Genomic DNA, 16,037 nt, shown 5'->3' on the forward strand with positions numbered 1-16,037 from the left:
AGAGGCCTGGCAGAGCATCACCAGGGATGAAACCCAGCGTCTGGTGATGTCTATGTGTTCCAGACTTCAGGCTGTAATTCACTGCAAAGGATTTGCAACCAAGTATTAAAAAGTGAAAGTTTGATTTATGATTATTATTCTGTCCCATTACTTTTGGTCCCTTAAGAAGTGGGAGGCACATATGCAAACTGTTGTAATTCCTACACCGTTCACCTGATTTGGATGTAAATACCCTCAAATTAAAGCTGACAGTCTGCAGTTAAAGCACATCTTGATCGTTTCATTTCAAATCCATTGTGGTGGTGTATAGAGCCAAAAATGTTAGAATTGTGTCAATGTCCCAATATTTATGGACCTGACTGTAGATACCAAGACTCCATTAAAACTTGACTCCCTAAGGATCCAAAGTTTACGATGTCTGCTACTTGCCAGCATAGTCTGTGGGAATGCAGAGACTATCTGGATGAGGATCAGAAGCCAGCCTACATTATGACACAGAATGTGAACAAGATATCTTGTGTCCTTCACCCTACTCCCCATTTGGAGTATAGCCAACCAATTGATGATTTTCTACAAGTTTTCTGCAAACTGACTGGCACTCAAGATATTTCTTCTAACACCCAGATAAGACTCAGTCCTGAGGTGATGTGCCTGGAAACTACAGCAGAGTAAGTGGAGTGGGATATCCCAATGTGGCCTATTATCCATCAGGATCATGTTCTTCATGGTCAATACCATTACACATTTTTTAAATCATTAAATACAGCCAAGCAACAGACAAATTAATAACCAATATGTATTTATTGTTTGTTTTTACCCAATTAATAGTATGCAAACGTATTTAAAAAAAGAACATAGACTCGTTTCTGAATAGCAGAGCCTCTGGTGCCCCGAACCTCCCCAGCAAACCACATGGGAAACCCCAACGTCTGGGGGCAAACCAAACCAGTTCCCACCCTCCACCTGCTTTGATGCAATGCTCAGTAACCAATCACCAGACATGAACACCCCCACATGTGAGACCATACCCTGCTAAATGCAAATATCTACTATTAAAAATATTGGCATATTACCCCGTGAGGGCAAAACTCCAGATCAGATACAGTGTAGGGCAACTGACTGATGGGCTCTGTATGTTCGGTTTTACTTGTATTTTCTAACCTGACCAATAATAGGAATGTTGGGACTTCTTCTCACGCCTCTGACAGCGCCATTCCCCAGCGTAGGGGTCGGAGTTACTATATGCTTCTTCTATATACTATACTTCATCTTTATAATGGTGAACACGATAACCGTGAGATGAGAGTTTTTCTGGTCATGTCCGCAGTGCTGGCTCATCACCATGAATGGGTGAGGAGAGGTTGGTGAAGGTAGAGCTGGTGGGAGGTGACAGGTCCTCGTTGTCCGGGACAGGTGGACATCTAGCATTGACACTTTCCCCGTTCTCCAGTAACACCTCTTTGTGTGCCTGCAAGCCATTGAGATGGATGGTGGGATCCCCAAATCTGCCGAATGATAATAAAATAAGAGTCATATAACATCCGAAGAGATGCAAAATTCAGACTGGCCAGATAGAAAAGAGACAAAATCCAAGGAAATGAACCCCCCACCTGATGTTTGCTGTCACTAACAATGTATGCCGGGACTGAATATGAAACAGTAACATGGGTTTTCTCTTCTAGGACATCACCAACATCTTGCTGGTGAGAGATGACCACACATGTTATGATTTGATTGTACAACCTCCTTTAGATGTACCAAAACTATAATACTGTAAAAAGTAATAACTACTGTATATGAAATGTGGTCTCAATACCCAATGAAGAGGAAATTCCTTCCTGTGTCCTCCTGTCCTGGTGACCTACATTCTTCTCATTTTCAGGCTTGGTGTCATAGGGACAGAAAGTGAAGTGGAATCTTTCCTGTAAGGGCATTAGCAGCAGACAAGATGCCCTTTGTTAATAAAAGTGAACCTGAAGTGACGTCATCAAACATTCTAAAATAACGTATTACACAGCAGTGAGTACCATGCCATGCCAGGACCAGGGGCGGACTGAGCATTTGGAAACTCGGGCACTGCCCGAGGGCCCGTGGTCAGTAGGGGGCCCCGTGAGATGCCCCTGGTACCTTTTTCATAGGCTTTTTGAGTTTGGGCAAGGACACAGGGGCCCCATGATCCCCTATTGCCCGGGGGCCCCATGAGTTGTTAGTCCGCCCCAGGCCAGGACAGACCTTTCCATGGTGATTCCCGCAGTGCTCCCACAGCATCAATCCTCTTTTAGATTTTTTTCTAAAAAGTATCCAGAAAAGTTCTGAATTTTGGCAGCTGGATCAGAGAAGAGGTGCTCCAAACCGTAGATGGAGCTGGAGTTTACAGAGCTCAACTGCTGCAGGCACTCTGGAGCCATAGCTACAAAAATTTGAGCACTGCAATCCATATGTCATTATTAAATTTTTACTAAACCATCAACAGTACAATCAGTCTGTAGATGCAGTAAAGCGTGCTTGTTATACTCACTGTGGAACCTAAGGGGTTAATCCTCTGCACTGTGTAAAAAGGCTGTTTGATCCTGTCTTCTCTGATCCTCCCCTTCTACTGTCCCCAATCTATCTGATAGTACAGAGCCTTGAGGGCAAGCTGTACATGCTCAGGTTGGGGTGTACTGCTATTGAGGTTTTTCTAATTCTTGGGAGGGTGCATGTGATCAGCACAGGGCCAATCAGCGCTATCCAGACAGAGGGTTAGGGGATATGCAGCCTCATAGGACAATCAGGGAAGAATGATACAATCAGGGAAGAATGATACAATCAGGGAAGAATGATACAAGCTTTAACCAGTGCTCTGCTGGGCACTGATAGAAGTCACAAGACTAAAAGTACAAACGAAACCAGCTCTCAAATCTTCATGCAGACTAGAAGGAATTCTGAATGTCAAACGTTGAAGTGCAGCCCTTCAAAGATCGGGAATCTTGGTACTGGTGAACAAAAGCAAACAAGGGCGCACTCTCATTGTGCATTACCGTGGTACACCATGTATTTATTAAAAACATATAGATATACTCACAAACCAAAAGGGAATAAAAACAGAGCAGGTAGTCCGTAATGACAGTCCAATGGAAAACTAGATGGGATAATCTAACGCGTTTCGGGAGACGAACTCTCTTCTTCAGAGCCAAACTATAGACCTGCTGATCCAACATATATAGGCCAAAAAATGGTAAAGAGGACTGAAAACACAACCCCCCCCCTTTGCACACATGACTGCCCAATCAAATATAAGCCAATCAAAACCACCTCCAGCAAAAAAAATAATAAAATAATCAAGTGTATATTCCGAGAGATAAATAAATAATAATGATTAACAATAATAAATAATGAATGAATGAACTTTACTCACATATAATGCCAGAGGATACATAGATGAAGGATTTGTACAATGGGACTCAGGCCAGAATTTGTAATATACTGTATCACGAGGTGAACTAATGCTAGCATGTGGTAATTGATGTGTGCCCAATAGAATAGCGTGGTGTCTGTGCTACTGGCATGAGTCCCATTGTTCATTCATTCATTCATTATTTAACTATTTATTATTGTTAATCATTATTATTTATTTATCTCTCGGAATATACACTTGATTATTATTTTTTCTTTTTGCTGGAGGTGGTTTTGATTGGCTTGTTTCTGATTGGGCGGTCATGTGTGTGTGTGTGTGTGGGGGGGGGGGGTGTTGGGGGGTTGTGTTTTTAGTCCTCTTTTCCATTTTTTGGCCTATATATGTTGGATCAGCAGGTCTATATTTTAGCTCTGAAGAAGGGAGTTTGTCTCCCGAAATGCGTTAGCTTATCCCATCAAGGGTCTAGTTTTCCATTGGACTGTCATTACGGACTACCTGCTCTGTTTTTATTCCCTTTTGGTGTGTGAGTATATCTATATGTTTTTAATAAATACGTGGTGTACCACGGTAATGCACGATGAGAATGCGCCCTTGTAAGTCACAAGCCTGCTCCAACTGCTGATGAGAAAAGGTATTTCGCAGTTTATATTTACTAAAATAATTTCTATGTCCTGTGTACATTGGGAGACCAGATATAGTGAATGCAGGGTCCGGGGAGAGCGGATATAGTGAATGCAGGGTCCGGGGAGAGCGGATATAGTGAATGCAGGGTCCTGGGAGAGCGGAAATAGTGAATGCGGGGTCCGGGGAGAGCGGATATAGTGAATGCAGGGTTCGGGGAGAGTGGATATAGTGAATGCGGGGTCCGGGGAGAGCGGATATAGTGAATGCAGGGTCCGGGGAGAGTGGATATAGTGAATGCGGGGTCCGGGGAGAGCGGATATAGTGAATGCAGGGTCCGGGGAGAGCGGATATAGTGAATGCAGCGTCCAGGGTTTAGTAACACTTTAAGCTGACCATACACCAGTAGAAAATTTTTGAAAATGTTCAGTTTCTTGAATATTCGTTTGATTTTCTAATGGTTAATGGTGTCAAATTGACATTCATTTTCAACAGTAAGGTAAACATAATGGACATTTTTTCTCAAATAAAATTGTAACTGTGCATATTGGTTTTGTACTGAAAAAAATTGTACATATTGTAGTGAGACCTGTTTATTACATTTGGGATTCCACTCCAGTAGCAGGTCTGGATGAAATGTTTAAGCCTTTTAGGCCATCTTTACCTAGGAGCAGGGGCGGACTGACGTATTACACAGCAGTGAGTACCATGCCATGCCAGGACCAGGGGCGGACTGAGCATTTGGGAACTCGGGCACTGCCCGAGGGTCTGGGGTCAGTAGGGGGCCCCATGAGATGCCCCCGGTACCTTTTTCATAGGCTTTTTTGAGTTTGAGCAAGGACACAAGGGGCCCCATGATCCCCTATTGCCCAGGGGCCCCATGAGTTGTCAGTCCGCCCCTGCCTAGGAGACTGCAAACACCGCCTTTAGCTCTGCACAGAACAATGCAGACACCACAATAACATCTCATCTTCAAGTGACATGGGTACCTGTGCAGCTCTACGTCCTGGATGGTCTCCGGCAGCTGGAGGTGAGAGGTCTCTGTTAGGAGGAAAGCCGCTATACCAGACACCAGGGACATAAGGCTGAACACCACGGGGGGAAGGAAGAGCCAATTATCTTCCAGAAGAATGACCAGAGGGGCCAGAGAGCTTCCCAGGCGGGTCATAAAGGAGCAGAACCCAAGGCCGGTCTGCCTGTGCGGAGAGAGGAGAGGTGTCAGCATTTCTGAGATCTAAGGATGGCACATACTACATACAGCAGATCATGGTTGGTGGAGAATGATGGTTGCTTGGACTGTGCATAATATTTATGCGTTGTGTCACTACACCTTCCTTCTTCTCTGTAAAGCTGGCTCATTTACTTCGTCCTTTTTCTGGGCAGGTTCTGTTCCTAGGATAGCTAAGTCAACTTTACAATTGTCCCTCTCTTGGAGGCAGGGGCAGACTGACCATTTGTAAACTCGGGCACTGCCCGAGGGCCCGGGGTCAGTATGGGGCCCCATGAGATGCCCCTGGTACTTTTTTCATGGGCTTTTTTGAGTTTGGGCAAGGACACAGGGGCCCCATGATCCCCTATTGCCCGGGGGCCCCATGAGTTGTCAGTCTGCCCCTGCTTGGAGGGTTAAGTATTGCCTTGCTTTCAGAAATACTACTGGGCACATGTACTGTTCACGGTGCAATGGTGGTTTTCTCAAATGGTCAATTTGGAGGCAGCCATTCTAGGTTCATATTCGGCACTGAGCAACTTGGTGTGTCTGGGCCCTAGATCTATGCTGCACATGGCGCTTTTGATGCGCATCAAAATCCAGGTGTGGGGGCAAGTGATGGCAGTTATTGGTGAGTCCAGTACTAGCTCTCCTCACACTCCATTGTGGGCCAACCCCACGATGCCCTATTTGCATTCTATACCTGACCCTGGTGTGTGGGTTAGATTTGGTATAAAAATATTGAAACATATTATGCCAGCTGGGCAGCTATTTCCCTTTAACAGTTTCAGGGAAATTTTCCAACTACCCTCATGTATGTTCTTTGGGTACCTGCAGTTACATGATGTACAAATGCAATTCCCCTCTGGTGACTCTGGTTTCTTATAAGATAGAGATGTTTCTTATTACTAGTAATGCGGATAGGATCCTCTCTTCGTTATATCTCTGAATTTGTAGTGTGGGTACTGCTAAGGTGTCTCACTTATTTCATTCTTGGAAGAGGGAAATTCCCACATTAACTGAGGGGACTGGGATGAGGGGGTCCAACATTACATTCTCACAGTTATTTCAGCTAATAACAGATTAATGTAGCTAAACTTTATCCATAGGGCATATTACACCCCTCACCTCTCAACTCCTCTCTTGGATTTGCCCTACGCCAGGGGTTCCAAACTCAATTATATTGCGGGCCACATCAGCACTGTGGTTGACCTCAAAGGGCCGGTTGTATCAGTATGAATTGATGTCCAGAACACCCCACCCCCTTACCTCAGATGTGAAGAAACCCCCCACCATAAGAAGTCAAGAGTCCATCACCCTCCCTTACATCGCAGTGCACCTCCTTACGTTGTGCTGCTGCTGGGAAGCAGCTGGGGGCAGAGGTGGGAATCAGATGGTGCAAGATCTGGAGGAGGATCAGAGGAGGGCTAGAGTCAGCTGTCAGAGTTTGCTGAATGCTGAGACCAAGGGAAGGCGGAGATGAGGGGGTGCTACACAGGCTCCACAGAGAGGCGCAGGATCTGTAAGAATTCTATCCTCCTCTCTGAGGGCGACTGCTGAGACAACATGGAGGCTGAGACAAGAGGGGTGCTGCGGCTGCAGTAGAGGTGCAAGGGCCACATGAAATTACCTGGTGGACCGGATTCAGCCCACGGGCTTTGTGTTTCACACCTGTACCCTACGCAGTCAGCTAGTTGTCCTAAATGCATACAGGATGTGGGTATGTTCGTTTCTATACATAGTATGGTCATGTCCCCTTACACCCTGTTCCAAATTATTATGCAAATTCTATTTAAGTGTCACAAAGATTAAATATTTTGTTTTTCAGTGTAACTCATGGATGGCATTGTGTGTCAGGGCTCTTTTGATCACTGAAAACAATCTCGGACACCTGTGATAATTAGATTGGCCGGTGAGCCCAATTTAAGGAAAAACTACTAAAGGACGGAGTTCCACATTATTAAGCAGAGCACCATTTTCAAGCAATATGAAGAAAAAGGATCTCTCTGCTGCCGAAAAGAGTGAAATAGTTCAATGCCTTGGGCGAGGTATGAAAACATTCGATATTTCACAAAACGTCAGCGTGATCATCGCACTATTAAGAGATTTGTGGCTGATTCAGAGCACAGACGGGTTGGTGCAGATAAAGGCACATTGAGGAAGATTTCTGCCAGATCCATGCATCGGGTCAAGAGAGCAGCTGCTAAAATCCCATTACATAGCAGCAAACAGATATTTGAAGCTGCTAGTGCCTCTGGAGTCCCACGGACATCAAGGTGTAGAGTCCTCCAGAGTCTTACAACTGTGCATAAACCTTCTATTCGGCCACCACTAACCAATGCTCCCAAGCAGAAACGGCTGCATTGGGCAGAAAAATACATGAAGACTAATTTTCAAACAGTCCTGTTCACTGATGAGTGCCGTGCAACCCTGGATGGTCCAGATGGATGGAGTAGTGGATGGTTGGAGGACAGCCACCCTTTTCCAACAAGGCTGCGACGTCAGTAAGGCAGTGGTGGAGTCATGTTTTGGGCCGCAATCATGGGAACCCCTTTAGGGTCCCCGAAGTTGTAAAGATGACCTCTGCAAAGTATGTGGAGTTTATGACTGACCACTTTCTTCCCTGGTACAGAAGGAAGAACTATGCTTTCCGTAATAAAATCATCTTCATGCATGACAATGCACCATCTCATGCTGCAAAGAATACCTCTGCATCAATGGCTGCTATGGGGATAAAAGGAGAGAAAGTCATGGTGTGGCCTCCATCCTCCCCTGACCTCAATCCTATTGAGAACCTTTGGAGCATCCTCAAGCAAAAGATCTATGAGGGTGGGAGGCAGTTTACATCCAAACAGCAGCTCTGGGAGGCTATTCTGACATCTTCCAAACAAATTCAAGCAGAAACTGTCCAAAAACTCACAAGTTCAATGGATGCAAGACTTGTGAAGCTGCTATCAAATAAGGGGTCCTATGTTACAATGACGTGACCGGTTCAAATGTTTAAAAAGGTAAAATGTTGTTAAAAGTTTGATTGAAATAGCTTTTGATTTCAGTAAATATGCTGCAAACACAACAAATGTAAACAGTTCTTTACAATCTATAAAGTGTTTTGAAATTTACTGTGCGGAATAATTTGGAACAAAAATCCTGTTATCATTAGGAGGTTTGTTCAATAAAATGTGAATTGTACTCTTATAGTTGTAACATGAGAATTATGCCGTCTGTTATTTACATCAATTATTTTGGGAAATGAGAAAAATATAATTTGCATAATAATTTGGAACACGGTGTATTTAGGGCTCCTGGATGGAAGTGGTGGCTGATATAAATACAAAAAACCCTTTGTGTTTTATGCTAGGCAGACTATTCTTTCTAAATGGAAGTAACCTGATAACCCTACTGTCTCCCAGTGGAGATCCCTGATCGACTCATCCCTACCTCTGTATAAGCTCACATACATAGGCCGTAAGTGCCACAAAAAGTTTGATAAAATCATGGCTCACTGGATGGAGGCTAGGACTCTGACACTTTGGGGTTTATTTACTAAAGCTGGAGAGTCCAAAATCAGACTCCCTTCTGCATAGAAACCAATCAGCTTCTAACCTCAGCTTGTTCAATGAAGCTTTGGCAATGAAACCTGGAAGCTGATTGGTTTCTATGCAGAAGGGAGTCTGATTTTGGACTCTCCAGCTTTAGTAAATAAACCCCCTTGAATCTTTGACATTGGGCCTGTTTGCTTAAAATGTAGCTGAAGCAGTACTTACTACAGTGTGGTATGGTGTGGCAGGGTGTTCAGAGCTTTTTGGGTGCCCCTATTTTAACATTCCTGAGAGGATAATTTGGTTCCAGTGATGGTGCCCCTGCTTTTGTTTCCCTTTCCCTTCCAGGCAACCTTAACCGCCTCCTTTTCCTGTGACTCACATCTGAGATGCTGGTTGTCCTAATGTTTGCAAAGGCTAACAGTTGTTCCCCTACTTTTGAAAGGTGGGGCATCTCCTCACGCTAAAGCAGATTAGTCTGAGGGTTTTAGGATATGGAAGGTCAGGATTTATAGATGAACCAGGGGCCAAACTTGCATTTGGATTTGGAATCTGAGGCCTGGGAGTAGTGAAAACGACAGATGATGATGATGATGATGATATCCAAGGCAGCTCCAAAGAGATGTCCCTCAAAGGAAGCTTTTTTTTAATGTAGGTTCTGCAGTACAACAGTTAATCCAAAGAGTCCTCATCCTAATAGGAGGCCAATCGGGGAGATGAGATGGAAGTTCCCCAAAAATCTGTCCACATTGTAGTTTAAGGCCGCAGGCATGAGCACGAGATGCTCTTTGATCAAGGGATTCACTGCCATAGTGGTCAGGTTTTTTCTAATGGCCCTAGCCTAGTCAGCTAGGGTCTGAACAACTAATGTCACTGCCAAAACAGGTTGCAATGCAGGTGCTGTCAGAGAGAACAGTGTTCTAGCAAGGGTCATCTATTGATGGGATCCATAAAAACAGGTGCATCCTCCACAGGGCTGGCCAACTCTTTGTTAAGATGGGATACTGCAAAATCCACAGAGGGGGTAGTCCATTTTTTTTTTTTAAAACAAAGTTCTCCTTAAATGGGTACAAACCAGATATACGTTTGGGATGGACAAACATCTTGTCAGAATTCCTCCAGCTACCATAAAGGAAGACTGAGAAGAGAACAGCGGGTTTACCAGAAAGATCTCTCTTAGGAGCGATAAAAGAGCCTATTCTGGGGACAGCACTGGTAGAAGCTACAGGCCGATCTTCAAGTTTTAAGGAATTGTGAACTACTGCAGTGGTGTCTGTAACAGCGTATACCCAGAGATGGACGCGGTTCAACCATTTTGGTTTCAACCTCCATCTTGGCAAAGGGGTTAACTGTCCTGACACATATATTTCTCCCTTGTCCTTCCACCCCAACCCTCCCTCTCACTGAGAGGAGACATCTGGCCAGTGTGTGTATGTGTACTGTTTATGGGTCACTGGCCGGCCAATGCATCTCAGCTAGGTGCCGAGCTGTCTGTGAAAGCTGTATCCTTTCTCACCTAGGAAGAGATAGGACCAACTTTCCCAAGAGAGCTGGAGTCTCACTGGCCAAAGTACCTGTGTAATTTCACACCTCGTGAAGGGATAGCAGAGCCTTCCCAGGAGTTGAAAGGGACTCTGAGCTAATAAACCTAGCTCAGCGTAGGTGACAGAATTAGATGAACACTTCTCAAATCAATTTTTCCCTTATGTCTTATATCTTGAAATATGAGAGACTTACATAAAAAACGGACACCTCGTCAGATGGCCAATAAGCAGGCAAACAGTTTGATGGGTCACTCGCTTATCTCGGACCATCAGGGAAGCCGAAACATAGAACTCGTGAACCATGCAATATATTTCTTAATTCATATCTAAATAATCCTCAGACTTGTCTGCATAATAATATACCTGCGGGTGGACTGTCGCTTGTGCAGATTGAAAGTTATGGACCAGAATATGAATTATGAAAGATGTGGGCTCCAGTTTAGGGTTCCTCCTGACGATCCCTCCCTAAACAGGGGATTGGTCTTTTACTTCAGGACCACCCCCTGCTGGGAAACTTTAAAGCAGGCCGTCAAGCCTAGGAGTAGTGAGTTGAAGAATTCTCCCATCTTTACCATCGTAACATAGGGAGATCAAAAAGCACCCTTCTGCTCAGAAACGTGATCTGCTTACATCCAAGGCTTAATGGCAAGTAACTTAACCCTTTAACTTCTCCCTGTTCCTTTGCTGTGCTATTTTCTATATATATATATATATATATATATATATATATATATATATATATATATACATATACAGTGGGGATCGAAAGTTTGGGCACCCTAGCTAAAAATTTGTATTAATGTGCATAAAGAAGCCAAGGAAAGATGGAAAAATCTCCAAAAGGCATCAAATTACAGATTAGACATTCTTATAATATGTCAACAAAAGTTAGATTTTATTTCCATCATTTACACTTTCAAAATAACAGAAAACAAAAAAATGGCGTCTGCAAAAGTTTGGGCACCCTGCAGAGTTAATATCTTGTACTGCCCCCTTTGGCAAGTATCACAGCTTGTAAACGCTTTTTGTAGCCAGCCAAGAGTCTTTCAATTCTTGTTTGAGGTATCTTTGCCCGTCTTCCTTACAAAAGTCTTCCAGTTCTTTGAGATTTCTGGGCTGTCTGTCACGCACTGCTCTTTTAAGGTCTATCCATAGATTTTCAATTATGTTGAGGTCAGGAGATTGTGAAGGCCATGGCAAAACCTTCAGTTTACGCCTCTTGATGTAATCCCCCGTGGATTTCGAGGTGTGTTTAGGATCATTATCCATTTGTAGAAGCCATCCTCTCTTTTACTTCAGCTTTTTCACAGATGGCATCAAGTTACCATCCAAAATTTGCTGAAATTTTATTGAATCCATTTTTCCTTCTACTCGTGAGATGTTTCCTGTGCCACTGGCTGCAACACAACCCCAAAGCATGATTGATCCAACCCCTTGCTTAACAGTTGGACAGAGGTTCTTTTCATTAAATTCTGTGCCCCTTCTTCTCCAAACGTACCTTTGCTCATTCCGGCCAAAACGTTCAATTTTAACCTCATCGGTCCACAGAACTTGTTTCCAAAATGCATCAGGCTTGTCTATATGTTCATTTGCAAAGTTCAAACGATGATTTTTGTGGTGAGGACATAGAAGAGGTTTTCTTCTGATGACTCTTCCATGAAGACCATATTTGTACAAGTATCTCTTTATAGTGGAATAGTGTACCACAACTCCAGTGTCTGCCAGATCTTTCTGGAGGGATCGTGCAGTCAAACGTGGGTTTTGAATTGTTTTTCTCACAATGATGCGAGCTGTTCTGTCTGATATTTTTCTTGGTCTTCCAGATCTTGCTTTAACTTCCACTGTTCCTGATGACCGCCATTTCTTAATTACATTCCAAACAGAGGATATTGACATCTGAAAAAGCTTTGCTATCTTCTTATAGCCTTCTCCAGCTTTGTGAGCGTCAACTATTTTCAGTTTCAGTTTTCTAGACAACTGCTTAGAAGAACCCATGGTGCTGATTGTTGGGGCAAGGTCAGATGAGTCTGGGCATTTAAAACCTTTGAGATTGACATCACCTGGTCTTCCCAGACGATGATTGAGAACAATCCATGACACTGGCAGGTCTCAGCTTTGTAAAGGGGGCAGTGCATGCTATAAATTCTGCAGGGTGCCCAAACTTTTGCAGATGCCATTTTTTTGTTTTCTGTTATTTTGAAAGTGTAAATGATGGAAAAAAAATCTAACTTTTGTTGACATATTATAAGAATGTCTAATCTGTAATTTGATGCCTTTTGGAGATTTTTCCATCTTTCCTTGGCTTCTTTATGCACATTAATACAAATTTTTAGCTGGGGTGCCCAAACTTTCGATCCCCACTGTATCTTAGTTACTGTCAGGGACCCCAGATGTGTCCACTATCGCGCACGGGTCTGCGTATGCGTGGTATGCCCGGCCGCACTAGCGTGCGAGCATTGGGACCTGGGCACCTGCAACGGCAGTTGCGCATGCACACTTGCAGACGCGTGCCTGGCACCAATCAGGGTGCAGGGCGCCCTATTTAAAACAGGTCAGGTCTGTGCTCTAATTGCCGTATGGTCTTACCTGTATCCTGTGTTCCTGATTTAAGATTGCTTTGTTGCCGACCCTGCCTGACCTTGATGTGCTGATTGTTTCCTGCTCTGATCCCTGGCTTGCCTGACCATTCTCCTGTCTAATCCCACACGTTTTGATCTCCTGTTACCGAACCCGGCTCGTGACCAGTTTATCCTTCTGTCTACTGTCTTGTACCGTGCTGCCTCCACCGCTACCAACCCGGCCTGTACGACTCTGCTCGTTCTACCTCCTTACATCAGGCTCTCACCTGCTATACACCTCTGGCAAGCGCTTCTACCACAGCTGGGTGCACCCAGGGGCCGCGACCTGCTTTCGGCCTGCTCCAAGTCCATCCCCACCATCAGGGGCCATGGTCAACAAGCAGGTCAGGGATTAGATTCCGCGCCTTGGGGAATCCCGGTCTGTGGAACGCTAGAGGCTACTGCCGGCAGGTCCCTAACAGTTACATCTTCCCTGTAAATATTTTTATTGCATCTGTTTGACACTTTTAGTAATAAATCTCTCTTTCTGAAAGTGTTGAACTCTTTCTATAGCTCTTAATTGCAATTTACGAATCCCTGCCTTTAAAGAGAAGCTACTGTTTGTTTTACCCCTCTGTATAACAGGCCTGTATTATGACCAGGTTATGCATTATATCAACCATCATAGTGTTATAGCTGAACGCCAAGTTTCCTCTTTCTCTGATCAAAAAGGAGGTGGTGGCAGTGTGAAGGGGTTAATTGCGTAATTAACCTGACTCAGTAACAATCGATTCAAGCTGCTGGCACATCGATCGGTATCCATTAGCTGGAAAATCGTTGTGCAGGGTGCAGCTGGGTGTGGCATTTTTAAGCAAGTCACATCGCGGTTGTAGATCGGTTAGCCCTTTGGTCACAAGTTTGGTGAGAAGGTCTGGGGTCTGACGCCGCGATCGTGACAGTGCCTGAAATAGTCTCTTTGATTTGGGAGTACTGGCAGAAGTCTGGGACATCTCTGGTGTAGGTTCGTCCTTTAAGGACTTAAAAGACTTAGCATCAGAGTCTCAGTGGCTAAAGACTCAGAGCCTGATGGCAGATCAGACAGATTCTGCAGGGGAAGGCATTGAAGCATGCTTTTGGCCTCAAAGTCAGCACTTAAATGTTCTGTTTGGACAACGAACTCATGCAAGACTACAGTGAAATCCTCCCAGGATAGAGCTGAGGAGGCGGCCATGAGGAACACTCTGGGGATAGCACAGAATCTAGCATAAGGCAAAATTCCAAACCATCGGTGTCAGGCATCTCAGGGGATACACAGTAGGCAGTACCAGTTCTGTGTAGAATCAAACATGTTGCACTGCAAGGTCGAACGCCAAGTAGCTCAAGGTACAACGCTAGGACTCACATACTCATAAACTTGGATGCTGGGTAGCATTTAGGCGTTTATGCTGCAAGTAGCTAGTGTTGGTTATGTATTGAGATGAGGCACTGAGAAAAACAAAAACATCCTTCCTGTACAGCTAGTATATCATTAGAGTGCCCTCTATAGTTCAGAGTGCATAATACATGCTGTTGCACTTCCAAAACCTAGGTCATTGTAGGAGGGCAACAAAGATGCCACTTGTGATCAGGAGCAGCAGTGGGAAAATGCTTCCTCAATGATGAATGATGGGTCTGCATGTACGAGATATTCCACCCGCTGGATGACGTCAATGCTCAATACCTCAACGTGAATCCCTTTTGGGATAAGAATAATGGAAAGAGAGCATCAAGAATCAGCAACAGGGATGGCCAAATCTGTGTAGCTACACCCAGACCATATATATTTAAAGTAAGATGTATTAATAGTAATACAGAAGATGCCCAAGTAACAGCAAACAGTAAACATGAAGATATAAGTGAACCAACAACCCAGTGACAAAATACCTAACTAATTGACCTAACAGAACAACAGAAATCCTAACTATCAAACTAACTATATACAAATAGGGAACACAGGAAAGCAGGGTAAAACTGGAGAAGAAGGGAACATATAAGAAGGGGAAGCCAAACTGGGATCAGGAACAAGGTAGAGTAGGAACAAGGTAGCAGGGTTCCGGATAAAGATACAAAGTAGAGAGTATGATAAAAAAGCAGAAACGATATAGCGGCTAGCAGTATCTGGTAGCAAACAAAACACTGGAGCAAGGTGTATCAGCAGAAGAGGGACTAAATACCCTCCAGTAGCCAGCATCAGGTAGCGACTGATTACTGGGATCTGCTGGCTGCTGGGTGACATCTACTTGTGGACATAGAACTATAACCTTGGGAAGAACAGTTCCACCAGCAGGTGATCTAGGTCCTGACAGAGGGAGATTTAACAACGCCTATCAGTGCTAGCAATGGGGCAATTTCTGGTGCTCAGCTTGCGCGGCCTACTTACAAGGTCAGTCTTCAGAGACAAATTCATGCTAATGCAATGCCGGCGGCTTGGGACCTCAGAAAAGCACATAGGGTTGCCACCACATTCCTTTAAAACTGAACACATATTAATTACACAGGTTCAGTGGCTGATTAAGGTGGTAATTAAACTCACTTTGTACCTTTTCTGCATTAAATTAGTCACAGAACCTATGCAATTAATGTGTTTGGGTTTAAAAGGTACAGGTGGCAACCCTAAAAGCACACCCTTGCTAACATGGTACACTCAGGACTTGAAAGCACCACAATGGAGAGCCTAGTGTCGAAAGCAACATTTCAATGTAATGTCCAGTCTGGTGGAGTCGGGTGGAGTCTGGGTATGGCCCTCAAAGTCAGCATTAGGAAAGGCCAGTGCAGGTAGCTGAATATAGAGACCAGCTCAGCAGCGATGTAGTGAGCAATCTTGATTGAAGAAAAAATATCTAGTAAAAAATTTAAAATTTTCACAGCAAAGAAACAATGTCCATCCTCCCAGGACACTAGCAAAAAACTGAGGCATGCAGGGAGTAGGAGTGGTTATCCTGGGCTTGCCACTGTTCATTCCTTCTATAGGTGGCAGAATAACCCAACAGTCTCTAAATTCCTGTGTCCCTCAATGGATGGGAAACAAACAAGGATTCTATTGAAACAATGACATTTGTTTATGATACGCAGAGCACATAGTAAATTAAATGTCATCCAGTTGGGGTTCATTGTGTATGGTAAACAGATATT

General features: G+C 44.2%; 1 protein-coding gene across 3 annotated transcripts in view; it reads right to left on the reverse strand.

Annotated features, from left to right (window-relative positions):
* Nucleotides 1–782: 782 nt before the first annotated feature.
* Nucleotides 783–16,037, reverse strand: part of LOC149437435 (solute carrier family 22 member 7-like) — a 34,806-nt gene continuing 19,551 nt past the window's right edge. For 2 of the 3 annotated variants that reach the window (XM_089660922.1, XM_089660924.1), the window contains exons 9-10: nucleotides 5,008–5,214; nucleotides 783–1,505 (exon numbers count right to left, since the gene is read on the reverse strand). In XM_089660922.1, coding sequence (XP_089517048.1) covers nucleotides 1,316–1,505; nucleotides 5,008–5,214 — 397 coding nt within the window. In that variant the 3' untranslated portion in view covers nucleotides 783–1,315. The remainder of the gene's footprint in view (nucleotides 1,506–5,007; nucleotides 5,215–16,037) is intronic. The other variant, XM_089660923.1, reaches the window with a different exon arrangement.

The sequence above is a fragment of the Staurois parvus genome, unplaced genomic scaffold, assembly GCF_062004578.1.
Source record: "Staurois parvus isolate SC_StPar_1 unplaced genomic scaffold, SC_StPar_1.0 ptg001288l, whole genome shotgun sequence".
Lineage (NCBI taxonomy): Eukaryota > Metazoa > Chordata > Amphibia > Anura > Ranidae > Staurois > Staurois parvus.